The 26,912-nt window shown below is 41.1% G+C and overlaps 2 protein-coding genes across 6 annotated transcripts in view; one reads left to right on the forward strand and one right to left on the reverse strand.

The window, feature by feature from the left end:
- Positions 1 to 13,624, forward strand: part of LOC131137269 (formin-like protein 3) — a 40,207-nt gene extending 26,583 nt beyond the window's left edge. Inside the window, exons 11-27 of one of the 2 annotated variants that reach the window (XM_058084997.1) lie at positions 703 to 777; positions 1,290 to 1,400; positions 1,498 to 1,647; positions 2,158 to 2,259; positions 2,410 to 2,791; positions 4,478 to 4,570; positions 4,649 to 4,773; positions 4,853 to 5,055; positions 5,132 to 5,435; positions 5,505 to 5,585; positions 5,677 to 5,806; positions 7,417 to 7,577; positions 7,709 to 7,810; positions 8,297 to 8,389; positions 8,473 to 8,596; positions 10,148 to 10,262; positions 11,804 to 13,624. In XM_058084997.1, coding sequence (XP_057940980.1) covers positions 703 to 777; positions 1,290 to 1,400; positions 1,498 to 1,647; positions 2,158 to 2,259; positions 2,410 to 2,791; positions 4,478 to 4,570; positions 4,649 to 4,773; positions 4,853 to 5,055; positions 5,132 to 5,435; positions 5,505 to 5,585; positions 5,677 to 5,806; positions 7,417 to 7,577; positions 7,709 to 7,810; positions 8,297 to 8,389; positions 8,473 to 8,596; positions 10,148 to 10,239 — 2,328 coding nt within the window. In that variant the 3' untranslated portion in view covers positions 10,240 to 10,262; positions 11,804 to 13,624. The remainder of the gene's footprint in view (positions 1 to 702; positions 778 to 1,289; positions 1,401 to 1,497; positions 1,648 to 2,157; positions 2,260 to 2,409; positions 2,792 to 4,477; positions 4,571 to 4,648; positions 4,774 to 4,852; positions 5,056 to 5,131; positions 5,436 to 5,504; positions 5,586 to 5,676; positions 5,807 to 7,416; positions 7,578 to 7,708; positions 7,811 to 8,296; positions 8,390 to 8,472; positions 8,597 to 10,147; positions 10,263 to 11,803) is intronic. The other variant, XM_058084998.1, reaches the window with a different exon arrangement.
- LOC131137268 (low-density lipoprotein receptor-related protein 1-like) overlaps positions 12,456 to 26,912 on the reverse strand; it is a 100,869-nt gene continuing 86,412 nt past the window's right edge. For 3 of the 4 annotated variants that reach the window (XM_058084995.1, XM_058084994.1, XM_058084993.1), the window contains 21 exons: positions 24,471 to 24,577; positions 24,241 to 24,373; positions 24,020 to 24,142; positions 23,134 to 23,256; positions 22,918 to 23,055; positions 22,683 to 22,820; positions 21,128 to 21,247; positions 20,618 to 20,901; positions 20,323 to 20,501; positions 20,148 to 20,254; positions 19,963 to 20,082; positions 19,649 to 19,825; positions 18,443 to 18,583; positions 18,184 to 18,357; positions 17,941 to 18,102; positions 17,690 to 17,861; positions 16,437 to 16,538; positions 16,282 to 16,355; positions 16,117 to 16,210; positions 15,182 to 15,326; positions 12,456 to 13,971 (listed from right to left, as the gene is read on the reverse strand). In XM_058084995.1, coding sequence (XP_057940978.1) covers positions 13,834 to 13,971; positions 15,182 to 15,326; positions 16,117 to 16,210; positions 16,282 to 16,355; positions 16,437 to 16,538; positions 17,690 to 17,861; positions 17,941 to 18,102; positions 18,184 to 18,357; positions 18,443 to 18,583; positions 19,649 to 19,825; positions 19,963 to 20,082; positions 20,148 to 20,254; positions 20,323 to 20,501; positions 20,618 to 20,901; positions 21,128 to 21,247; positions 22,683 to 22,820; positions 22,918 to 23,055; positions 23,134 to 23,256; positions 24,020 to 24,142; positions 24,241 to 24,373; positions 24,471 to 24,577 — 2,951 coding nt within the window. In that variant the 3' untranslated portion in view covers positions 12,456 to 13,833. The remainder of the gene's footprint in view (positions 13,972 to 15,181; positions 15,327 to 16,116; positions 16,211 to 16,281; positions 16,356 to 16,436; positions 16,539 to 17,689; positions 17,862 to 17,940; positions 18,103 to 18,183; positions 18,358 to 18,442; positions 18,584 to 19,648; positions 19,826 to 19,962; positions 20,083 to 20,147; positions 20,255 to 20,322; positions 20,502 to 20,617; positions 20,902 to 21,127; positions 21,248 to 22,682; positions 22,821 to 22,917; positions 23,056 to 23,133; positions 23,257 to 24,019; positions 24,143 to 24,240; positions 24,374 to 24,470; positions 24,578 to 26,912) is intronic. The other variant, XM_058084996.1, reaches the window with a different exon arrangement.

Here is a 26,912-nt window from a genome sequence, read left to right on the forward strand (position 1 = left end):
GCTTTGGTTCCAATTTTCTACAAGAAAAGCTCTGATAAAACATTCCACTGTTCTCAAATATCTTAATTTTTATTTTTCTACACAAAATAAGATGAAAAATAAATAAACAAATCAAGAATAAAGAAAATCAATCAGTAATAAATAAATATAATAATAATAATAAAAACTTAAGAAAGCACATATAGTTGGTGGGTAGACAAATGATTTTTTTCATATTAAAATGAACAAAGCATTATTAGAGCCCTGTAGACATGACAAAACACGACTATAGTCACATTTATACTCTTTTTATTTACAACATATTGCGCAACTGCAGGGTCTTGAGACACATGCTAACTCGCAAACTAGAGAGCTAGCGACCTCAACGGTAGCCTTCAAGTGATTTCCTTTCAACTTAAATAGCCAAAAACTTACCACTTCCACAAGGATAGGGAGGATAACTATTAACAGTTATTTAACCTTTAACATGAACATTAATTAAAAACGTAATAATTTTATCTGGGTACATGATACCATACAGCATCCATATCAAACTTGCGCGGGCCGCACTGACATTAAACTTTCATATCAAGGCGGGGGCCTCAAACTAGTGTCCTGCGGGCCACATTTGGCCCGCGGGCCGCATGTTTGAGACCCCTGCATAAAGGTTTCACGTGAATGTTTGTTTCCCACAAATTGATAAAACGATGATGTTTTTCTCAGGTCTGCAAAGAAAAGCATCGTTTTGAGCGACTGATGGATTACTTCCGTGGTGAAGAAGGAAACATCGACTTCATGGTATGATCGACTCTACATTCATTCATTCATTTTCTACCACTTCCTCACAAGGGTGAGGGGGCGAGAGGCGGAGTACACCTTGGACTGGTCGCCATTAAACATGAAAAAACTTATAAAACTATATTAGGGGCGGCACGGCGGTCGAGTGGTTAGCCTGCAGACCTCACAGCTAGGAGACCAGGGTTCAATTCCATTCTCGGCCATCTCTGTGTGGAGTTTGCATGTTCTCCCCGTGCATGCGTGGGATTTCTCCGGGTACTTCGGTTTCCTCCCACATTCCAAAAACATGCTAGGCTAATTAATTAGCAACTCCAAATTGTCCATAGATATGAATGTGAGTGTGAATGGTTGTTTGTCTATATGTGCCCTGTGATTGGCTGGCTACCTCACCTCTCGCCCCAAGACAACTGGGATAGGCTCCAGCACCCCCTGGACCCTCGTGAGAAAAAAAAGTCATTAATTGAATAAAACGTATGATAGCAGATATCTAAACCCGTCTTTGTGGGGTCCAGGTGGCTTGCATGCAGTTCATCAACATTGTGGTCCACTCGGTGGAGGACATGAACTTCCGAGTCCACCTCCAGTATGAATTCACCAAGCTGGGACTGGACGACTACCTGGAGGTAACGATCCGATCCAATGATGATGATGATGATTACCTGATGGTTTCTAATCAGTAGCACTAATTGTGGTCCCCCCCCCCACCCCCCCTTGTGGCAGAAATATAAACACACGGAGAGCGACAAACTGTCGGTGCAGATCCAGGCCTACATGGACAACGTGTTTGACGTGGGTGGTCTTCTGGAGGACGCGGAGACAAAGAATGCAGCGCTGGAGAAGGTGGAGGAGCTGGAGGAGCACCTGTCTCATGTAAGCGCCCCGCCCGGTCTAGACCGCCACGGCTGCTCTTTTATAATAAAGCTACAGAACTTGGCTGCTTCTACACAAATCATTAGAATCGAGTGTTTGCGTTTCATAAGCAGTCGGGATAATCCCGGCTTGGGTCAAACTTGGAAAACTATCCTAATATTACAATCCTAATATTGTTCTCCCGCTGGCTCCTCTTTTCTGGAGCGGTTGCCTTTTGCGTCCCACGCCGCCATGAAAAGACGGTCTTTCCACGGGCAAGGTCGTAGGCAGCCCTGACATCATTCAGGAATTTCATAACAAACTCTGCTCTCACGGGGTCGGGAATGACGAGGGAGGCTGAATTCCAGTGCAACGTGCGCCATGGTTTTCCGCGTCACGTATTTGCAGCATCATGCCGCTGCCCGTATCGTATTTCACCGTATCGGTGATGCTGAGCGGGAGGGAGGAGACCGGGATGATGCTGTCGCTCCGGATATCGATCCAACTTCTCCTCATGTCTCCTTTTTCCAGGTGACGGAGAAGCTTCTGGAGGTTGAGAATGAAACCATGATGAAGGTGGCTGACTTGGAGAAGGTTCTCCTCCAGAAGGATAAGGATCTCCAAGCCATCCGGGTAAGCGTGCGGTCATGTTGTCGGAATATCGCAGCACGGCTTTACTCTGTTAGCGGAAGCATTTAGCTGAGGATGAGGTCAGCAGGAAGCAGGATGTTTCTTCAGCTTGCAAAGTCATGTGCCTTTTATCGCCCCCTGGTGACCACCCAGGAGACGTATGAGTCCACCAGCACGCAGGTCAACACCCTGAGGAGGGTCATCAAAGAGAAGGACGCCGCATTCCAGAGGCACTTCAACATCGAGAGGCGTCTTCTGGAGCTGGAGCAGCAAGGCACCATTCGTCTGCACAAGAAACCCGACGGCGACATTTCCATCGAGGCGCTTGGCGTGGGGGGCACGGGGGTCACGGGCGGCGCCGTAGGAAGCGGCGGCCTTGGAATCCCGCTAGCCGATATCGGAGCTCTATCTTTGGGTTCAACAGCAGCCTTAACGGAACCGGGAGGACCGGACCCCAGTTTGCCCCCAGCCAGTGAAGCTCCGCCCCCACCTCACCCGCCCCCGCCGCCTCCTCCCCCTCTGCCATCTACCACGGGTGAGCTTGTCATGACGTCTGGAAGGGGGGGAGGTCTCAGGTCACCTGAAGCCGTTTATTGTTTATTATAATTTATTTATTGTTTATTAATTCAAACTTTATTGGAGTCTTGAACCAGTCATGATGTATTACATATCACTTACTATGTCAATCTACTATTATAATATATACTATATACTATTATATACTACTAATAGTAATAATACTATTATGTCATTGTATGGTCATATCACCTCGTAATTCGGTACGTGACAAAAATAAAATAAAAAATAAAAAAAAACAACCTTAAATTATATTAGGAAAGCAGGAAGTGAACAAATGTAACAGTTACTGATTGTAAAAGTACCAATCAATCAATTCAATTGGAATCAATTGTAATCTGATGTTCAAATGAAATTAAACCATTACCATTATAATTACTATTACCATTACCATTATAATTACCATTACCATTATCACTACCAATACTATTACCATTATCACTACCAATACCATTACCATTATCACTACCAATACAATTACCATTACCATTATCACTACCAATACTATTACCATTACCATTATCACTACCAATACTATTACCATTACCATTACCATTATCACTACCAATACTATTACCATTACCATTATCACTACCAATACTATTACCATTACCATTACCATTATCACTACCAATACTATTACCATTACCATTACCATTATCACTACCAATACTATTACCATTACCATTATCACTACCAATACTATTACCATTATCACTACCAATACCATTACCATTACCATTATCACTACCAATACTATTACCATTACCATTATCACTACCAATACCAATACCAATACCATTACCATTACCATTACCATTATCACTACCATTACCATTACCATTATCACTACCATTACCATTACCATTATCACTACCAATACCATTACCATTACCATTATCACTACCAATACCATTACCATTATCACTACCAATACTATTACCATTATCACTACCAATACTATTACCATTACCATTATCACTACCAATACTATTACCATTACCATTATCACTACCAATACCATTACCATTACCATTATCACTACCAATACCATTACCATTACCATTATCACTACCAATACTATTACCATTACCATTACCATTATCACTACCAATACTATTACCATTACCATTATCACTACCAATACCATTACCATTATCACTACCAATACTATTACCATTACCATTATCACTACCAATACCATTACCATTATCACTACCAATACTATTACCATTACCATTATCACTACCAATACCATTACCATTACCATTATCACTACCAATACCATTACCATTACCATTATCACTACCAATACTATTACCATTACCATTATCACTACCAATACTATTACCATTACCATTACCATTATCACTACCAATACTATTACCATTACCATTACCATTATCACTACCAATACTATTACCATTACCATTATCACTACCAATACTATTACCATTACCATTACCATTATCACTACCAATACTATTACCATTACCATTATCACTACCAATACTATTACCATTACCATTACCATTATCACTACCAATACTATTACCATTACCATTACCATTAACAATACCATTACCATTACCATTATGAAGGTATAATTTTAACAGACTCTTAAATATTCCATCATTCAATGCAGGCCCCAGTCCACCAGTTCCACCCCCTGCGCCCCCGCTGGCACCACCACTGCCTGAAGCGTCTCCGTCGGTCATCCTGAGTGTGGGTCTCTCAGGTAGGAAGAAATAAAAACCGATGAATTGGACCCGTCGCAGATCGAGGAGGTCGATGTTGTTCTTTTTTTATTTTACAGCCATTCGAATCAAGAAGCCCATCAAGACCAAGTTCCGCCTTCCTGTCTTTAACTGGACCGCCCTCAAGCCCAATCAGATCAATGGCACCGTGTTCAACGAGATCGATGATGAACGCGTTCTTGAGGTGAATCGAGCAGATCAGCGTCTCGGCGTCAAGAAAGAGAGAGAGAGAGCTAAGCGTCTCGATGTTGGATTGTGTTCAGGTCCTGGATTTGGAGAAATTCGAGGAGCTGTTTAAAACCCGCGCCCAGGGTCCGGTTGTGGATGTGTCGTGCCCAAAGAGCAAAGTGGCTCACAAGGCGGTCAACAAAGTCACGCTGCTGGACGCCAACCGCTCCAAGAACTTAGCCATCACGCTGAGGAAGGCGAACAAAACCACGGAGGAGATCTGCAAAGCGATAGAGAAGTACGCACGCATCGTCTCCATTCCACGTAACCGCCATCTTCATTCATTCATTCAACTCACGATCACGTCCGCCCAGGTTTGATCTGAAGGCCTTACCCGTGGACTTCGTGGAGTGCCTGATGCGCTTCCTGCCCACGGAAGCGGAGGTGAAGGTGCTGCGCCAGTACGAACGGGAGCGCCGTCCGCTGGACCAGCTGGCGGAGGAGGACCGCTTCATGCTCTTCTTCAGCAAAATCGAGAGGCTGACGCAAAGGATGAACATCATCACCTTTGTGGGGAACTTCGCCGACAACGTCAACATGCTCACGCCGCAGCTCAACGCCATCATCGCCGCCTCGGGCTCCGTGAAGTCCTCACCCAAGTTAAAAAGAATGCTGGAGGTTTGTTTTTGGTGCTTTTTTTAGGAATGGAGATACAAACGTTGATGGATTCTTCTGCTCTCCTTGTAGATCATCTTAGCTCTGGGAAACTACATGAACAGCAGCAAGCGAGGGTGCGTTTATGGCTTCAAACTGCAAAGTCTCGATTTGGTGAGTAACGGCAGCCCATTGATGAACCCGCCGCACGGTTCCCTGCTGCTGCTGCGTGGGTTTGATGCCCGTCCTCTGCTCTGCTGCACAGCTGCTGGACACCAAGTCCACAGACAGGAAGATGACGCTGCTGCATTACATCGCCGTCATCGTGAAGGAGAAATATCCCGAGCTGGCCACCTTCTACAATGAACTGCACTTTGTGGATAAAGCTGCAGCGGGTGGGTACACAGGAAACAGGAAGTGTGTTCAGGTTTGGATGCTTGCTTGGAATTGTTACGTGATTGAGGTACGGTCATGACAAAATCTATTTATTTCATCCTATATTTTATTATATTATATATATATATATATATATATATTTTTAATATATATATATATTTATTATATATATTTATATATTTTATTATATATATATTTATATATTTTATTATATTTATCTATTTTTATAATATATTTATATATTAGGATTATTAGGGAAAAAAAGACACAGAAACATGTCAGAAATGCTTTTATTGAGTTTATAGTAATTGGACACTGTAAAATGATGCAGTGGCATTATTTTTATCCTATATTTTATTATATTTATATTAAATATATATATACGTATATATATATTTATTATATATATTTTTATATTTTTTAAATTATATTTATTATTTTTATAATAAAATATATAATATATATATAATATACATAAATAAATATATTTTATTATATTTATATATATATATTTATATATTTTATTATATTTATATATTTTTTTATAGTAGTTGGACACTGTAAAATGATGCAGTGGCATTATTTTATCCTATATTTTATTATATATATATATATATATATATATATATATATATATATATATATATATATATATATATATATATATATATATATATATATATATATATATATAAATCAATTTATGTATTGATTCTTTTTTATAATTAAAAAAATATATAAAAAATAAATTCAATAATAATATAAAATATAATAATAATAATGAAATAAATATATAAATATATTTTTATTATATATATAATATTTATATATATTTATATATTTTATTATATTGATATATTTTTATAATATATTTATATATTAGGATTATTGGGGAAAAAAGGACACAATAACATGTCAGAAATGTTTTTATTGAGTTTATAGTAATTGCACACTGTAAAATGATGCAGTGGCATGATTATTGACGTGCTTGTTTATAAAGTTGTATTATATATATATTTATATATTTTATTATATGCTTGTGTATAAAGTTGTATTATATATATATTTATATATATTTTATTTTATGCTTGTGTATAAAGTTGTATTGTGTATATATATATATATATATATATTTTATTATATGCTTGTGTATAAAGTTGTATTATATATATATATATTTATATATTTTATTATATGCTTGTGTATAAAGTTGTATTATATATATATATATTTTATTTTATGCTTGTGTATAAAGTTGTATTATATATATATATTTATATATTTTATTATATGCTTGTGTATAAAGTTGTATTATATATATATATATATATATATATTTTATTATATGCTTGTGTATAAAGTTGTATTATATATATATTTATATATTTTATTATATGCTTGTGTATAAAGTTGTATTATATATATATATATATATATTTTATTATATGCTTGTGTATAAAGTTGTATTATATATATATTTATATATTTTATTTTATGCTTGTGTATAAAGTTGTATTATATATATATTTATATATTTTATTATATGCTTGTGTATAAAGTTGTTTTTCCATGCTGTGAAAATAACGTATCCGTGCGTCTGCGCTCCAAGTGTCGCTGGAAAACGTGCTGCTGGACGTGCGAGAGTTGGGCAAAGGCATGGATCTGATCCGTAGGGAGTGTAGCCTCCACGACCATTCCGTCCTCAAAGCCTTCATCCAGGCCAGCGACTCCCAGCTGGACAAACTGCAGAGGGATTCCAAGACCGCAGAGGTACTTGATTGATAGGATGGCGGCTACGCCACTGGAGGCGGGGTTTCATCACAAATGGGCGGGGCTTATATTAGTACATTATTTATGGCAATATGGATTCATCCGTGATCCCGTCCTCTTCCCAATGCTAGGAAGCCTTCAATAACGTGGTGAACTACTTTGGAGAGAGCGCCAAGACAACTCCGCCCTCCGTGTTCTTCCCCGTGTTTGTACGCTTCATCAAGGCCTACAAGGTGAGTGACATGTCACGTATCCGTGGACGTTCCTCGGACAGACGAGCAGGCCGGGATTGTGGAGTGCCACAGGAACGAGGCTGAGTCCAAATAACAGGAAAGGCCAGCTGGATCTGCCTGGAAAGCAGCTGGGGTGTTTAGACTTCTTCTTCCCTCCCGTCGTGGACGACCTCGCCCTGCCTCGCCACGCAGCACGCTTCCTGAGATTGTTCTCCGTACAGATTTATGGGATTTACGGAAATGTGCAGCCAAGAACTTCTGTGTCTCTTTAAGGTCTGAGCAAGGATTAGATCCTAACGGTTTCTCCTCTGATGGTCCAAGAAGAACGTTGCCATGAATGATTTTGGAAGAAACATCTAAGATACTGAAGACATTTAGAGCAATGTTTATGTTGATGGGCGTGTCACTCCTGTTTTTCTTCTCTGTCCTGGAACGGCCAACCAGCTGCCTTGGCTTTCTTCCTCATCCTGTTCTTCATCCCAACAGGATGCGGTGGAGGAAAATGAACAAAGGAAAAAGCAGGAGGAAGCAATGAGAGAAAAGTTACTGGCCCAAGAGGCCAAGCAGCACGACCCTAAGGTACGGTCCCAAGTGTCAAGTGTCAATCAAGTATTGTGATGTGTCCAAAAATCCACTCAAATATCCCGGCGTTCCCGCCGCAGGTTCAGGCCCAGAAGAAGAGGCACCAACAGCAGGAGCTGATTGCGGAGCTGCGCAGGCGGCAGGCCAAGGACCATCGGCCCGTGTACGAGGGCAAGGATGGCGCCATAGAGGACATCATCACAGGTGGGACAGACAGCGTGGGCGTCTCCGGCCGCCCCGCCCGTCACGGCCCCGGGATGACTGTGGTCATCCGCTGTTCGGCTCCCTTAAAGTGCACCTTGTGCTACGTGGTCCACACGCCCTCGCATCCGGGATGCGGCACCTAGCGTCACTTGGGATGTTTATTCCGACACTCCATCGAATCCGGGATGCGGCACCTAGCATCACTTCGGATGTTTATTCCAACACGCCCTCGCATCCGGGATGCGGCACCTAGCATCACTTCGGATGTTTATTCCAACACGCCCTCGCATCCGGGATGCGGCACCTAGCATCACTTAGGCCGTTTATTCCTAGAGGCTGTCGCATCCAGGATGCGGCACCTAGCATCACTTGGGATGTGTATTCCGACATGCCGTCGCGTCCAGGATGCGGCACATAGCATTGCTTGGGGCGTTTATTCCCACACTCGTCGCATCCGGGATGCGGCACCTAGCATCACTTGGGATGTGTATTCCGACACGCCGTCGCTTCCGGGATGCGGCACCTAGCATCACTTGGGGCGTTTATTCCCACACGCCATCGAATCCGGGACGCGGCACCTAGCATCACTTGGGATGTTTATTCCGACACGCTGTCGCATCCGGGATGCGGCACCTAGCATCACTTGGGGGGTTTATTCCCACACGCCATCGAATCCGGGATGCGGCACCTAGCATCACTTGGGGCGTTTATTCCCACACGCCATCGAATCCGGGATGCGGCACCTAGCATCACTTGGGATGTTTATTCCGACACGCAATCGAATCCGGGATGCGGCACCTAGCATCACTTCGGATGTTTATTCCAACACGCCGTCGAATCCGGGATGCGGCACCTAGCATCACTTGGGCCGTTTATTCCTAGAGGCTGTCGCATCCGGGATGCGGCACCTAGCGTCACTAGGGTGTTTATTCCCACACGGCATCGAATCCGGGATGCGGCACCTAGCATCACTTCGGATGTTTATTCCAACACGCCGTCGCATCCGGGATGCGGCACCTAGCATCACTTGGGATGTTTATTCCCACACGCCCTCGCATCCGGGATGCGGCACCTAGCATCACTTGGGCCGTTTATTCCCACACTCGTCGCATCCGGGATGCGCCACCTAGCATCACTTGGGATGTTTATTCCAACACGTCGTTGTATCCGGGATGCGGCACCTAGCGTCACTTGGGATGTTTATTCCCACACGCCATCAAATCCGGGATGCGGCACCTAGCATCACTTTAGCGTTTATTCCTTCGAGTACTGTCCAGGATTCCTAAAAGCTAGGCACACAAGGACCGCTATTTTCCAAAAAGTTCCAGTACAATAGTCCCACGTCTCCGTGCTAGCATAAAGTAGCCCCAGGGTTAGCACGCACAAGCTAACGGGTCATTAACCAGCAATTAAATGTCACATTAACGATGCTGATGTACCCAGAAGGCCTCCTTGATCCTTGATGCTGTGAATGTGGTCCGGTATCTGCCTCCCCCCTCCTCTCTTGACAAAGACCTTGTTCTCTCTGCCCCCCCCCATCCCCCCCCCCAGTACTGAAGAGCGTGCCCTTCACAGCCCGCACGGCTAAACGCGGCTCACGGTTCTTCTGTGAAGCCAACCTCTGTGACGACGCCAACTGCTAGCCCCTCCCTCTCTTAACGCCAAGGTTGTCCAGGTGTTTGTTGTATGCACCCCCCCCCCCCCCCCACCCCCACCTTCTCTGCATGCGGCATGATCCCTGCCCCCCCCCCCACTGAAGAGGTTTGGCTACCAGGGTGGATTATTATTACAGGCCTTCTTCTGTGTTCCACGCCTGGCTAACTGGTTTGGTGTTGGTTTCTTGCTAACATGTCACTCTTCTCTCCTCGACCACCATTTTGTTTGTCTCCAGCTGAACTGAAGATTTTTGACAGTATTTCCTAGAAAAAAAAAAGAAAGGTAGCGTGGCTGAAACCCGTTTGCGCTGCTGCGCTGACGTCAGCTGCTTCAACGCTGCGCTTTGGGTGCAAACAAACCCTTAGAAGATCTGCTTTGACGCAACGGCCACCGGTCGCACTCATCGACTGTCACATGGCTGTCGTTCCAAAGCTCCAGTTGTCAGCTCAGTGTTGTGACGCTCCGACGCATAACCACGCCTCTTTAGTCCGCCATCATCATCGTCATCATCATCATCACTCCTATTTGTTGCATGTTGTCCAGTGTTCAGCCACAAATAACGTTTTGTCCTGTGCTGTCGTCTGTGGTGTCTGCTACAGCTGTTTGGTCAACAGGCTCCACGATCGATCAATCAATCAATCGATTAATTAATCAATCAATTAATCAATCAATCATACACACGCTGATTATTCCATCAATCAGAACACACAGACGTTATGAGCACCATCTCATACACACACATTGAACACAATGTTTATTATTGTGACTACGGTTAACTACGGTTAACTACGGTTAACTACAGTTAACTACAGTTAACTCGGGTTAATTGGGTCACTGGAATTGATCTCCATTTTCCAGGCTCAAACTGTCGCCAACTTCCACCCGACTGGAACGTCGGGACTAACATTTTAACATCCCTAATTGTCATACCAGCCTCAAGAGAGGTTAAGCAGCGGAAGCGCAGCCTATAATCCATAATTATTATGGATAATAATCCATACGCAACCAGCAAAAATACACTTTGTGTGCCCTTAAAATGACGTATTTTTCCATAATCTGTTGCTTGAACCTGGACTTTGGAGGTCCCGCGGTATTTTGGGTCCTGCACCAATGTGTTCATAACGTCGGCATGTGTGTGTGTACAGTATATTATGATGTATAATATTAAATATTAATATGAATTTTGGGGGGGTCACAAGATTTCTCATTCAAAAAAAAAAAAAAATATATCTAATTGGCACGAGGTATGAATGTGAGTGTGAATGGTTGTTTGCCTACACGTGCCCTGTGATTGGCTGGCTGGTGACCCCCCCCCAATGAAGAGCCTGTTGACCATTGCACTGCAAGCGGAATAACGATCCTCGCCGTCGTTCCCTGCTGCCGTATTTCATTCCTAAAGCTTTCAATGTCAATGTCATCATAGCCAAGAAGTATAATAACTATATATGGCATTATTTTATGTTTTTGATAATAATAATAATAAATACCTGTGGGTGTGCTAACACGTGTCCCCCCCCCTCACCCTTCCCTCTTTTCATGCCTACTTCCCAGATCTGAGAAACCAGCCTTACCTGAGAGCTGATGCCTTGATCCGGAACGGTTGGAAGAGACCCTAAACCACTTATCCGTGCCTTACCCCCCCCCCACCCCCCCAAAAGCTATAACACTCCTGCCCGTGTTGCCCTGTCTCGGCCCTGAAGCTGCACATCCCAGTGGGAAAACGGGACAGAGGCCGCGTTTTGGGACGGCTAATTTATTTATTTATGGAAGCAGTAAGGATCGTCCGCAGAGGTGAGCTAGCGTCTTCCCGACTGCACAGAGACTCGGACTCCGGAAGCAGAGGAACGTTCCTTGAAGGTATGCCGGTTGTATCCGGGCCAAAAAAAAAAATTCCAAATGTCTCATATATTGCTTCATATGTGCCTTTGGTGTAAACAGTGTTATGTCATAATATTTCTATTGTATTTTACACCTTTTAAGAATGTATTTTTATTGTACTATAATATTAGTCTTATTCAAATGTTTAGTTTTTTAACGATCAATCATTGAGTCGTCTGAGCTCGACAAACGTATGAAAATTGCCGACGGATGAAGGATGTTTCGGATGTGACGCTACTTCCTGTTACTGACTAATTAATCTACGCTTGCATCCGTTGTTTTCTGTAAATATTAAGCATTTTCTCCACGTTCACATTTTTTTTCCTCTGGAAAAATGACGGACGCCAACCACTGTGCTTTTCTACTATAAAAATCATTTTAATTTCTTATATCAAAAAGAAACAGAATCATAAAAACAATCAGAGCCACAAGTATCCATGTGGGTTTTCGCCAACACATTTCTCCGACTGTTGTTCTAATTTACATGATCAGATGTTTCAAAAAAAAACAAAAAAAAAAAAACGTTAAAAGATGTTTCCTCTAGAATGACTGACAATGTTTGTGACGTTTGTGAGCACCGTGCACAATTATATGGCAGATTAGCGTCCACGACCGTGAAGTTAAAGCTGCGCGGCGAACAGCAACGACGACATTCTTAAGACAAAACAGATGGTTAGCGTTAGCAGCTCAGCAAAAGGAATTCTCATCAGGAAGCTGATCGGAATGCACGTCCGTGTAATGACGTCTTCTCCCATGACGTACCTGTCAATCAATCATCACTCTCGGGTCGGTCGGTACAGTTTCGGTCAAAAGAGAAGCGACTAAAAGCTAAATGTAACAATTGTAGAACTTCGCCGACATCATCCGCCGACGGGAAAAAAACAAGGCCACGGTGTCCATCTTTAGACATTTCAGACTTTGTTACAATCATCATCATCATCATCATCATCATCATCATCCGCCACTCACGCTTAAAAACTTCTTAGAAAGTACAGACTGCTATTTGTTACTCATGTTCCTGGGTATACTTTCAAGACACTTTGTTTATATACATACTGTATATATATATCTATATATATATATATATGTGTTGTATCATCTATATGCAAATGAGTCTGTGCAGGAAGTAAAAGACAATCACTTGAATGTAGCAGGACAATGCTAGCACATCCTCCACGTGTTCATGTTGTGTGCAGGAAAAACAAATCACCCCCCCCCCCCCACACGCATGGACTGAATTGGCAAAGTCTTCCAGGATGAATATTCCTGCTTTTCTCCATTTTACAAGTCATAGAAAAATGTTAAAAAAAATGAAATAAAAATGATTCCGCTGCAATTTGTGTGTATCGTTTACATTTGCACAGAGGTAGAGGCTAAATGAGCGACCAAGAGGAAGGAGATCTGCAGGGAATGAAAGAATGAAAGAGTAAATGGATCCGTTTATCACTCGCTCATCTTTTTTCTTGTCCAAAAAAAAAAAAAAAAAAAAAACAATACTGCAATCACTTACAAAAGTACTCCTTCATTTTATACATTTTTACAGTGTTCCGCATTTTTTGTGTTTTTTCCTGCTTTTCTTTCTGGCGAAGGCATAAAGATAAGAGCTGGTTGGCTCAGCACTGGTCGGGCAGGGCGATGCTGGCACAGTTCAGGCTTGGGGGAAGGGGGGCGGGGGGGTTGTGGAGGGTGGATGCGGGGGGCCTCTACGCCAGGGGGTCGTTGGTGCTCTCGTCGCCCTGGGAGAGGAGCTCCTTCTTTTCGTCCGTGCTAGCCAGGGAGCTGTTGCTGTTGTGGGCGCCCATGTACAGGCTGGCGTACACCGGGTTGGTGAAGTTGGTGGGCTAGGGAGCAAAGACGGGAACAAGCTGATATTATGGGATACTTTGGAATGTGAAGCTGGAAAATCCACGGAATGAAAGTGATGGGGAGATCCATACCAAAATATTCATACTCAACATTTGTTGCTAAGGATTCTCATACAACAATAGAAATATATTTGCATGTTTGCCTTGTCACCTTCGGTAATTAATGCTATCTTGCTAGGTGATGGCATGCTAAGTGTTAGCATGTTAGCATTTTAGCTACTTTACTCATGTCTAAATCCAAATACACACATGGTATGATGCGGGGATATAGGACAGCCTCGTCACCTTCAGTACTTAATGCTATCTTGCTTGGTGTTGGCATGCTAAGTGTTAGCATGTTAGCATTTTAGCTAATTTACTTGTGTCTAAGTGAAAATACACATATGGTATGATGCAGGGATATAGGACAGCCTTGTCACCTTCAGTATTTAATGCTATCTTGCTAGGTGCTATCATGCTAAATGTTAGCATTTTAGCTAATTTACTCATATCTAAGAGAAAATAGACATGTTATGATGCAGTGATATAGGACAGCCTTGTCACCTTCAGTAATTAATGCTATCTTGCTAGGTGTTGGAATGCTAAGTGTTAGCATGTTAGCATTTTAGCTAATTTACTCATATCTAAGAGAAAATAGACATATGTTATGATGCAGGGATATAGGCCAGCCTTGTCACCTTCGGTAATTAATGCTATCTTGCTAGGTGTTGGCATGCTAAGTCTTAGCATGTTAACATTTCAGCTAATTTACTCATGTCGAAATGCAAATACACATATGGCCTGATGCAGGGATATAGGACAGCCTTGTCACCTTCAGTAATTAATGCTATCTTGCTAGGTGCTATCATGCTAACTGTTAGCATTTTGCTAACATTTTCCTCCTGTGTAAAGGTCTATATACACATGGCATAGGAATGTTATAGGAATGCTTTAGTCTTGGCAATTCTGGTGCTAGCATGCTAACTGTTAGCATGTTAGCCATTTAGCTCAATTACTCACATCTTAAGGCTAATACAAACATGGCATGATGCAGGGATATTATAGGACAGCCTTTGCACTTTCGCTGTCGAGTGCTATCTTGCTAGGCGCTAGCGTGCTAACTGTGCTGGATGTATGCGTTTCTGAGACAATACTGGTGTCGGTCATACAAATGGAGCTAATACTGTATTTCCTTCTGCGACGTTACCTTCTCTGGGTCCAAGGCAAAGTCTGAATCCAGGAGCTCCCCGGCGTCGTCATCTGGGTCTCCCTCATATATTTTGTAGGCGGGGTTGCCAATCTCAACATTCATGGCACCATTAGTCATGCGGTGATGCTGGAAGCCCTTAGCCCTGCAACAATAACAAAACATACACAAACGGAGTTACCATAAGGACGTAACATTCGGGAAAACAGCAACAAGAGACCAGCGACATATACGATTAAGACAATAATTAGTGAGTTGTGGACACGCCATCATTATTAGGGGCGCCTTGATACACTCGAGAGGCGGGGTCCACCCTGAACCGGTGGCCAGCCAATCCCAGGGCACATATAGACAAACAACCATTCACACTCACATTCATACCTATGGACAATTTGGAGTCGCTAATTAACCTAGCATGTTTTTGGAATGTGGGAGGAAACCGGAATACCCGGAGAAAAGCCACGCATGCACGGGGAGAACATGCAAACTCCACACATGAACTGAAAGCGGAGATTGGAATCCAAATCTCCTGAGTGTGTGGCAAAACATGCTAACCACACGGCCACCGCGCGGCCCCCGTTACTGCGGCAACAGACAACATTATTCGTTGTACAACAGAGGAAGGTACAGAAGTCATTCCGTGGAAAAGTCCATATAGTCTTAGACCTTTAGGCGGACACACACAGACACGTTTGGATGAAAATAACAGGGATGGATGTACAGCATCCGGATATTAGGGAGGCAGGTGAACAGCTTGAACACGTGAAAAACCCTAAGAAATTACCGCCAGCCCTGAGAACCAGATTTGCCTGGCCAAAGAGACCTGGGAGACAGGAAATAGACGGTGAAAAGAGAAAGTGAAAATAAGCAGCAAAGATGAGAAGCGAGTTTGGGAAGAGAAAGGTTAAAAAATTAAAAAAATCGACAGCACTTACCCTCGCATTCTACGCTTGTACCACAAGATGGCGCCAACCACCAGCAGCGCCAAGACCAGCAGGAGCAGCACCGGGACCACAATGGAGGCGGTGCCTGTGTTTGTGTGTGAGCCAATCATGTCAGCAAATGGATCCAAAGTGCAAAGCAACAAATGCGTGACTCACTTCCACCGGATGTGGAGGAATCCACGGAAGAAGCTTCGATTTCACACCTGTAGCCCCTCCACGCTGCGGGACACCTGAACACGGCGCGTGACAAAGTTAACATGTACCACAAAAGGCAAGAAGGCGGCACGGAGGAAGCGAGCGCTAGGTCTTACCTGCACTGAGGCAAGAGCGTACGCGTGTTGACTGTACATTGGCCGTTGGTGCAGTAGTTCAAGCACGTGTAGCAGCTGGGTTGCGTCTGACCGTTGGGGCACCTACACGGCCACGGGAAAGACATAAAGGAACATCAGAATCCACGGTATTCCTTTCCAGTGCTGCACATTTGCTCTTGTTATTCCCTTACTTTATTTTTAACATCCAGCGTCTCAAAAAAGTGAGTACAGGACCCCCCCTTACAACTTTAGACTACTTTAGAGTAGTCCGTGTACAGCTTGTATAACAGTATAAATTTACTGCGCACCGAAAATGAGTCAAGACGCAGCCATTAAAAGCAAAATATGTAAAGATAGTAGAATACATATATATGCAAGTTCATATATTACGTGCGGAGTTCCCCAGGGGTCAACACTGGGACCAAAACTGTTCAACTTGTACATCAATGATATGTACAATGATGTGATATTTTAATTAAAATTAAAATTAAAAATTAAATTTTAATTAAAATTACATTTTAATTAAAATTTAATTTTAAAATTTAATTTTAATTAAAATTAAATTTTTATTAAAATTTTAATTTTAATTTTAATTTTAATTAAAATATCACATCATTGTACATATCATTGATGTACAAGTTGAACAGTTTTGGTCCCAGTGTTGACCCCTGGGGAACTCCGCACGTAAAATTAAAATTAAAATTAAAATTAAAATTAAAATTAAAATTAAAATTAAAATTAAAATTAAAATTAAAATTAAAATTAAAATTAAAATTAAAATTAAAATTAAAATTAAAATTAAAATAAAATTATTAAAATTTTAATTATTACAAATTTAATTATTAAAATTGTAATTATAATTTTAATAAAAAATTTAATTCAATTTAAATTTAAATTTTTATTAGGATAAAAATAAAAAAATAAAAATAAATAATTATATTAGGAAAGCAGGAAGTGAACAAATGTAACAGTTACTGATTGTAAAAGTGCCAGATGGAGGGGTAGGATTTAATAAGCTTTGCTTCTTCCTACTCCTTTTGGACATGTGGAACTGGGAACTGATTATGGGATGCACTCAATTGGAATCTGATGCATGTTCAAATGAAGTAAAACCATTACCATTACTGTCAAATAATGACAGCTGGTATGACCCTGACCCAGTTGGACGCCCAACCCCGCCCCATTGGCGCCAACACTGACATTTAACAAATCTTTCCCCTTATTTACTTTAACTGACTCCGGCGTGTGTTTACCTGCAGGACACGTCCCCCGAGGACGAGGTCAAACATCGCCCAGTTCCACAGAACAGACATTTGTCCAGCTCACACTGGTGTCCGATGTACTGGTTGGAGCAGCGACACAGCTTGGTGCCGTTGGAGGTTTGCAAGCACGTTCCGTCGTTCTGACAGAAGCCTTCACATTTACCTGCAGGAGAAGGAGTGCTTATGTTATTGTTATGATTATTATCGATATTATACAGTCACAGGCCAGTTTATTCACGTACTGTACTGGCACTGGTCTCCCTGGTACTCGGTCGGGCAGCTGCACGTGGGTTGGTTACCGGCGTTGACCGAGCAGTTCCCTCCATTGTGGCAGTAGTCCTGACAAGTGTGACGGTTGCAGTTGGGTCCCGTGAAGCCTTTGGGGCATCGGCACGTCGGAGCGCCTGGGACAAACATTCCGACGTCAAATTGAGATGTTCACGGTTCGATTCCTGTCCTGGTGATAACGAGGATGAGAGTCTCGCCTGTATGGGATGCGGTGCAGGTGCCGCCGTTCTTGCAGTAATCCCGGCACTGGTTGATCTCGCATCGTTCTCCGGTGTAACTGGGCTGGCAGCGACACTTGGCCACCTGACGGGCGTTCAGGAAGCAGCTCCCTCCGTTCTGACACTGAATATCACAGGCGCCCGAAGGGGGCGCTGCGGAGACGGAGACACGCCCACATTACGGAGGTGAAAATGTAAAAAAAAAAAAAAAAACGTGTGTGTGTGGACGCAGGCTTACAGAACGGCGACTGGGTGGGGCTCGACCTCTCCACGCAGGTGCCGTTGTCAGCTACGTAGTTGTTGGGGCAGGTACACACCGGTCCACTTGGACTGAGCAGGCAGAGCCACTCGCATTTCTTTCGGTCACACGGATTGGTCACTGAGGCGGCGAGACACAAGCGGTGAGAACATTGTTCAACTTTCAACGGGACAAAAAATTTTAAAAATGTTAAAAACTAAAAAATTTTTTTACAAAAATTAAATAAATAAAAATAAATTTGCTAAATACAAGGATGAAGAGTCTTGAACCAGTCATGATGTGCTATATATATCACTATATTGACACGCACTATGGTACCCATTATGGCATTGGATGCTCATATCACCGAGTACTTTGGTACGGGACAAAAAATAAAAAAAATTTAAAAAATGTTAAAAACAAAAAAAAAATTAACAAAAACTAATAAAATAAATGAATAAATAAAATAAATTTACTAAATACAAGGATGAAGAGTCTTGAACCAGTCATGATGTGCTATATATATCACTATATTGACGGTTACTATGGTACACATTATGGCATTGGATGATCATATCACCGAGTACTTTGGTATGGGACAAAAATATATATATTTTAAAAAAATGTTAAAAACAAAAAAAAATTAACAAAAGTTAATAAAATAAATTAATAAATAAAATAAATTTGCTAAATACAAGCATGAAGAATCTTGAACCAGTTATGATGTGCTATATATATCACTATATTGACACTTACTATGGTACACATTATGGCATTGGATGCTCATATCACCGAGTACTTCAGTACGAGGTACATTATTTAAAAAAAAAAAAAAATTAAAATGTATATTCTAATATCCTAATTTTTATTAGGATAAAAATAAAAATCAAAAATCAAAAAATTAAAAAATTAAAAAATCAAAAAATTAAAAAAATTAAAAAAATTAAAAAAATTAAAAAAATTAAAAAAATAAATTATATTAGGAAAGCAGGAAGTGAACAAATAGTAACAGTTACTGATTGTAAAAGTACCAGATGGAGGGGTAGGATTTAATAAGCTTTGCTTCTTCCTACTCCTTTTGGACATGTGGAACTGGGAACTGATTATGGGATGCACTCAATTGGAATCTGATGCATGTTCAAATGAAATTAAACCATTACCATTACCATTACCATTACCATTACCATCATGGGATTTGACACTCACTTTCTGGCTGCTTGTATCGGTGGTACAGGACGATGTCGGTCGCGTGGTTGATGCCTGTGGTGAGATTCTCCGTGGTGCCTTTTCCAAACTTGCTGACCCGGAAAACAACGTTATTGACCAACGTGACTCCGTATATGTAATCCTCAAAAATATCGATGCTAAATGGATGGGCCAGATCTGCAAAAGAATAAAAGTTTTTACTCAAGAGTCAAAATACATATTTGATACATGTTAAATTAATAATTCAACACCCCAGCTATGATTAGGGAATTTTTTTTAATATGTCAGAAATAATAAACAATGGATAACTCAACTGTTTTTGATGCCAGAGACAGCAATGACAGGATCGGAGCCGTCCAGTCGAACACTTCCTATGACTGACAGCTTTGCATCCGCCCAGTAAAGCCGCTCGTTGAAGTAGTCGACTGCCAAACCTGCAGAAAGATCAAATATTGTAATATACAGCAGAGATAGTTACTTAATAATCAATAAACCCGACCCGTTGGCCACTGAATGTTCTCATGGACCAGAGTCTGCCTCAGTGTTCCATCCATGGCAGCGGTCTCAATTTTGGGATGGTTGCCCCAGTCTGCCCAGTACATGGTGCTGGAACAGAAATATGTACATACTTTAAATATCTTACAAAAACAAAGATGTGGCTGTGGAGAACGTACCCTCTCTGTGGATCCACGACGATAGCGTAAGGCTCGTCTATCATGCCCGATATGAGGGTCTTGCAGTGCTGACCCGACATCTGAGCCACTTCAATGACATCTCGACCAGAGTCGGTCCAGTATAGATTACCGGCCACCCAGTCCACGGCTATACCACGAGGCATCTTCAGCTCTTTAATCTGAATCACGTCACAATTTCATATTCATTTGCATGAATTGCGCAATCTCGGGTATGGCATGTATGGCAAGAATGCTATGCTAACCAAGGTTCCGGTGTACTCATAAAGAGTCGTACCTGCAGGTTGGTGACACCGCCTGCGCTTTGTCTTCGGTTACGGTGGGAATTGGATGACGACGACAACGTAGACTGTCCAGGAAGTTCGTAAGAGGAGATACGGCCCGTGTGCCAGTTGGTCCAGAAGATGCGGTTGGTCTTGACGTGCAGGTCCATCGCATCGATGCGCACGCTGGCGTCCCCCTGGAAGGTTTGCTCGTAGCGCCAGTTGGGCATGCCGGGATCCAGGCTGCGGATTTCGTTGTCGTCGGCGATGTAGAGAACCTGCTGACTGCTGTTCATGTCTGCAAGAGGAAAAGAGGGATCGTTTTTAATTCAGGAGTCGAGGAAAAAATATGTTTTTTTTTTTTAATTTAAAATTTAAATAAAAAATCCTGCCACTGCAACCGTCTCCCGTGCAGCCCACCACCACAGCTTCAAAAGATCTGATTGCCTCAGGAAACTGAAGTGATCTGTACCCCTCGACAGAAAGGGCATAAAAGCTCAAGATAAAAGGAGGCGGGTCCTCACTGTCGGCTTTGCAGGTGTCGTTGATCCTGGTGAAGTACTTATGGCAGCTGCATTTGTAGGATCCCTTGGTGTTGTTGCAGATATGGGAGCACACGGAAAACTGCAGGCACTCATTCTTGTCTGGGGAAAAGCACATCGAAAAACGACCAAGTCAAATGATGGATGACAAATACTGTAAAAACTTGATAAACTTGATGATATATCCAAAGTTACAAAACACTTAAAGCTGGTATTATTTGTTTTTTTGTTCTGGAGGGAGTACAGACCAAATCATTAGAAAGGTCAGAGAAGAAATGGTCACACTAAAAATGCTTTGATGATAATAATAGATTGTCCTTGAACTTAAGTAAAACTAAAATCATGTTGTTTGCTAACAGCAGAAAGGACACGCACCAGCAAATACAAATAGACGGTGTAGACATTGAAAGGGTGAAGGAAAATACATTTCTACTTCGTACTTCGGTACGTGATTAAAATTATTTATATAAATTATTTTAATTTTAATTTTAATTTTAATTTTATATCCAATTTTTTTATTAGGATAAAAATTAAAATAAAAAAAACAAAAAAAAAAACAAAACTTAAATTATATTAGGAAAGCAGGAAGTGAACAAATGTAACAGTTACTGACTGTAAAAGTAGGATAGGATTTAATAAGCTTTGCTTCTTCCTACTCCTGGAAATATGGTGGAAATATGGGCTAATAACTACAAAAGCAATCTTCACTCGCTAAATGCACTGCAAAAAAGGGCCAGTAAGGATAATTCATAATGCCGCCTACAGAGAACATATTAACTCCTTATTTCTAAAAATCACAAATACTTCAACTTGCTGATATAGTTCATCTTCAAACAGCTAAAAGAGTCTTGAACCAGTCATGATGTGCTATATATATCACTATATTGACACTTACTATGGTACACATTATGGCATTGGATGCTCATATCACCGAGTACTTCGGTACGTGATTAAAATTATTTATATAAATTATTTTTTAATTTTAATTTTATATTCTAATATCCAAATTTTTATTAGGATAAAAATTTAAATAAAAAAAACCAAAAAAAACAGGAAAATACATTTCTGAGGATCATAGGGTCATATCACCTCGTACTTCGGTACATGATTAAAATTAAAATTATATAAATAATTTTAAAAATTAAAATTATATAAATAATTATATAATAATTATTTATATAAATTATTTATTATATATTATATTATATTTATTATATAAATAATTTTAATTTTAATTTTAATTAAAAAAAATAAATTTAAATAAAATTAAATTAATTAAAAAAAAAAAAAAACTTAAATTATATTAGGAAAGCAGGAAGTGAACAAATGTAACAGTTACTGATTGTAAAAGTACCAGATGGAGGGGTAGGATTTAATAAGCTTTGCTTCTTCCTACTCCTGGAAATATGGTGGAAATATGGGCTAATAACTATAAAAAGCAATCTTGACTTGCTAAATGTACTGCAAAAAAGGCCAGTAAGGATAATTCATAATGCCGCCTACAGAGAACATAATAAAAGTGTCTGTGTGTCTTTACCTCCACATGTGCGTTGTCCTGTTTTGTGGAAGCCGGGTTTACAAGAGCAGAAGGCGTCGGTCCCGTTGGTGACACAGTGGGCCTCGTCGCCGTCACCGCAGTGTGTCCTGTTATTCCTGCAGTCGTTTAGTTTGGTTTCTGAAACGGACACAGCATCTCCATTCAAATCTAAAAGAGTACTAGTACTAGCAGTGTAGTACAAATCTGTCCCAAATACTTGTACTCATAAAGTAACCTGTCTTGCAGTTGATCTCGTCCGATCCGTAGTCCTCGCAGTCATTAAAGACGTTACATCGTAAAGTGGCGCTGATGCATTTTCCGTTAGCGCACAAGAACTGGTCCTTCTCGCAGGTAGGAACAGCCGGGGGGGTCTCTGTGGGAATAAAACAGCGCACGTCAAAGGGTCCGCAAAGTGTGGGTACGTTCCCTTCAAATTGACCGAGCGACTTACGACAATTGAGCTCATCTGATTTGTCGCCGCAGTGATTGATGCCGTCACACCTCTTGGACACTTGCAGACACACGCGGTCGTTCTGACAACGAAATGCTCGGGTGGGGGGACACTGGAACTTCCCTGTGCGTCAAATATGTCACCATACCAGAAACCAGTTAGCACTTAGTCCAGAACTCTGCGGCACGGCTTTTAACAGGAACTTTGGCCAGGAATTTTGGCCTCCCTGCATTGGTTGCCTGTTAGCTTTAAGATTTTATTGTTTGTTTTTAAAGGCGTTGAATGGGCGGCCCCCAAATACATCTCTCGGACCTCATCTAAGTTTACTGTCCAGCGGGGTCACTGAGGTCCGAGGGCCAGCTCCAAGTTGTGGTGCCCAAGATGAGACTTAAGACCAGGGGGGACCGAGCCTTTTCTGTGGTTGGCCCCAAACTATGGAACTCTCCTCTCCCAAATAAAAAAAGGCCACCAACATCGAAAGCTTCTTTTATTTTTAATTTTTTTTTAATTAAAAAAAATTTTTTTTTTAATTTTTTTTTTATTTTAAAAATTTAAAATTTTAATTGGTTTTATTTTTTTATACTTTTATTGCTTTGCTTCTTGTTTTTAATATTTGAATATCTATTTTACTATTTTATTTCTTATTTGATTTTTTTTTTAAGTTTTGGATTAAATTCAATTTGTACCTTTATTGTATTTTATTTTTTACTTTTCATTTTACTAGTCTGTGCAGCACTTTGGAAACTGTTATAAAAACTGTATAAAATGTGCTATATAAATAAAGTGGATTGGATTGGAGAAACCAATCATACAAACAATTATGTCCGTCTTCGCTATTTGGTGCCCAACCGATCCATGAGAGCGCGATTGACGCAACGGCACTTACGGCACTCTTCCGGATTCTCATCGGAGTTATCCCCACAGTCATCCTCCCCGTCACACTTCCAGGCCAGAGGTTTGCACAGAGTGTTGTTACACTGAAACTCATCCACAGGACAGTGGCGGCCAACTGAAGGAACAAGAAGTACAACGTTTTCATAGAACGTGAGGAGAGACACTGAATATCAGAAACAAGATGATTTATAAGAATGATAACATGTTACTCACCAGCGGTGTGGCAGTTCTCCTCATCACTGCCATCCATGCAGTCCGGGTCAGCGTCGCACCTCCAGCGAATGGGAATACAGTGTCCGTTCTTACACTGGAACTGGTCATTGTCGCACTTGAGGGCGCAGCCGTGCTGGGGGGGGGGGAAAGTCATATTAAGGTCATATTAAAGTCATATTTCATTTTCATGAAGAAATACACGACACGCGAGAGCTGAAGAGTTTCCGCACCTCGTCGGAACCGTCGGCGCAGTCGTGGTCTCCGTCGCACTTCCACCTCCCGGCGATGCAGCGGCCGTTCGTGCAGGCGAACTCGCTTTCGGAACACTGCCGAGGAACTGTGTGGAAAGATGACGCTCTTGTTGGTGGCAAGCTACTTCTTCATTTCGTATTTTAGTTCAGACGAATGATAGGATCTCTGGAAATCTGCATGGGCTGGTCATAAAATTAGGTACACCTGCACAACTTATGAAGATATGATGGTGAATTCTGCTTTTACACAGATAATAATGCTCAGATTTGATTTACATGTCTTATACGTGTTACATGCATACATTTTCTATGCTGTTTATCGTCTTAAAGGGGACGTATTATGCTCATGGCCCTTTGTACTGAGTTCTGGACTCCTATAGAGCAGCTACACACAATAACCAGAACTAGAACCTTCTAGTTCTTCCAGAAACCGCACCTATTCAGCTGTGTGTTTTAATGTGCATTAGAAGCAAGTTGAAAAAAACTGAAAAAAAACGACATACTAACCCCTTACGTTTTTTGTCAAAAATTGACGCCCTAAAATTTTGGCATTTTATGCCATTTTTGGGTGCTCCTGGGGCCCCTGTTGAGTGTGAGGTTTCTCCTGTTTTTTTTTAACCCGAAAAGTGCATTAGAAGCAAGTTAAAAAAAACTGAAAAAAAAAAAAGACATACTAACCCCTTACGTTTTTTGTCAAAAATTGACGCCCTAAAATTTAGGCATTTTATGCCATTTTTGAGTGCTCCTGGGGCCCCTGTTGAGTGTGTGTGAGGTTTCTCCTGTTTTTTTTTTACCCGAAAAGTGCATTAGAAGCAAGTTAAAAAAAAACTGAAAAAAAAACGACATACTAACCCCTTACGTTTTTTGTCAAAAATTGACGCCCTAAAATTTTGGCATTTTATGCCATTTTTGGGTGCTCCTGGGGCCCCTGTTGAGTGTGAGGTTTCTCCTGTTTTTTTTTTTAACCCGAAAAGTGCATTAGAAGCAAGTTAAAAAAAACTGAAAAAAAAAAAAAAAACGACATACTAACCCCTTACGTTTTTTGTCAAAAATTGACGCCCTAAAATTTTGGCATTTTATGCCATTTTTGGGTGCTCCTGGGGCCCCTGTTGAGTGTTTGTGAGGTTTCTTGTGTTTTTTTAACCAGAAAAGTGCATTAGAAGCAAGTTAAAAAAAACTGAAAAAAAAAAACGACATACTAACCCCTTACGTTTTTTGTCAAAAATTGACGCCCTAAAATTTTGGCATTTTATGCCATTTTTGGGTGCTCCTGGGGCCCCTGTTGAGTGTGTGTGAGGTTTCTTGTGTTTTTTTAACCAGAAAAGTGCATTAGAAGCAAGTTAAAAAAAACTGAAAAAAAAAACGACATACTAACCCCTTACGTTTTTTGTCAAAAATTGACGCCCTAAAATTTAGGCATTTTATGCCATTTTTGAGTGCTCCTGGGGCCCCTGTTGAGTGTGTGTGAGGTTTCTCCTGTTTTTTTTTAACCCGAAAAGTGCATTAGAAGCAAGTTAAAAAAAAACTGAAAAAAAAAACGACATACTAACCCCTTACGTTTTTTGTCAAAAATTGACGCCCTAAAATTTTGGCAATTTATGCCATTTTTGGGTGCTCCTGGGGCCCCTGTTGAGTGTGAGGTTTCTCCTGTTTTTTTTTTAACCCGAAAAGTGCATTAGAAGCAAGTTAAAAAAAACTGAAAAAAAAAAAAAAACGACATACTAACCCTTACGTTTTTTGTCAAAAATTGACGCCCTAAAATTTTGGCATTTTATGCCATTTTTGGGTGCTCCTGGGGCCCCTGTTGAGTGTGTGTGAGGTTTCTTGTGTTTTTTTAACCAGAAAAGTGCATTAGAAGCAAGTTAAAAAAAACTGAAAAAAAAAAACGACATACTAACCCCTTACGTTTTTTGTCAGAAATTGACGCCCTAAAATTTTGGCATTTTATGCCATTTTTGGGTGCTCCTGGGGCTCCTGTTGAGTGTGAGGTTTCTCCTGTTTTTTTTTTTTAACCCGAAAAGTGCATTAGAAGCAAGTTAAAAAAAAACTGAAAAAAAAAAACGACATACTAACCCCTTACGTTTTTTGTCAAAAATTGACGCCCTAAAATTTTGGCATTTTATGCCATTTTTGGGTGCTCCTGGGGCCCCTGTTGAGTGTGAGGTTTCTCCTGTTTTTTTTTAACCCGAAAAGTGCATTAGAAGCAAGTTGAAAAAAACTGGAAAAAAAAAAAACGACATACTAACCCCTTACGTTTTTTGTCAAAAATTGACGCCCTAAAATTTTGGCATTTTATGCCATTTTTGGGTGCTCCTGGGGCCCCTGTTGAGTGTGTGTGAGGTTTCTCCTGTTTTTTTTTACCCGAAAAGTGCATTAGAAGCAAGTAAAAAAAAAACTGAAAAAAAAAACGACATACTAACC

The sequence above is a fragment of the Doryrhamphus excisus genome, chromosome 10 (assembly GCF_030265055.1).
Source record: "Doryrhamphus excisus isolate RoL2022-K1 chromosome 10, RoL_Dexc_1.0, whole genome shotgun sequence".
NCBI classification, from domain to species: domain Eukaryota; kingdom Metazoa; phylum Chordata; class Actinopteri; order Syngnathiformes; family Syngnathidae; genus Doryrhamphus; species Doryrhamphus excisus.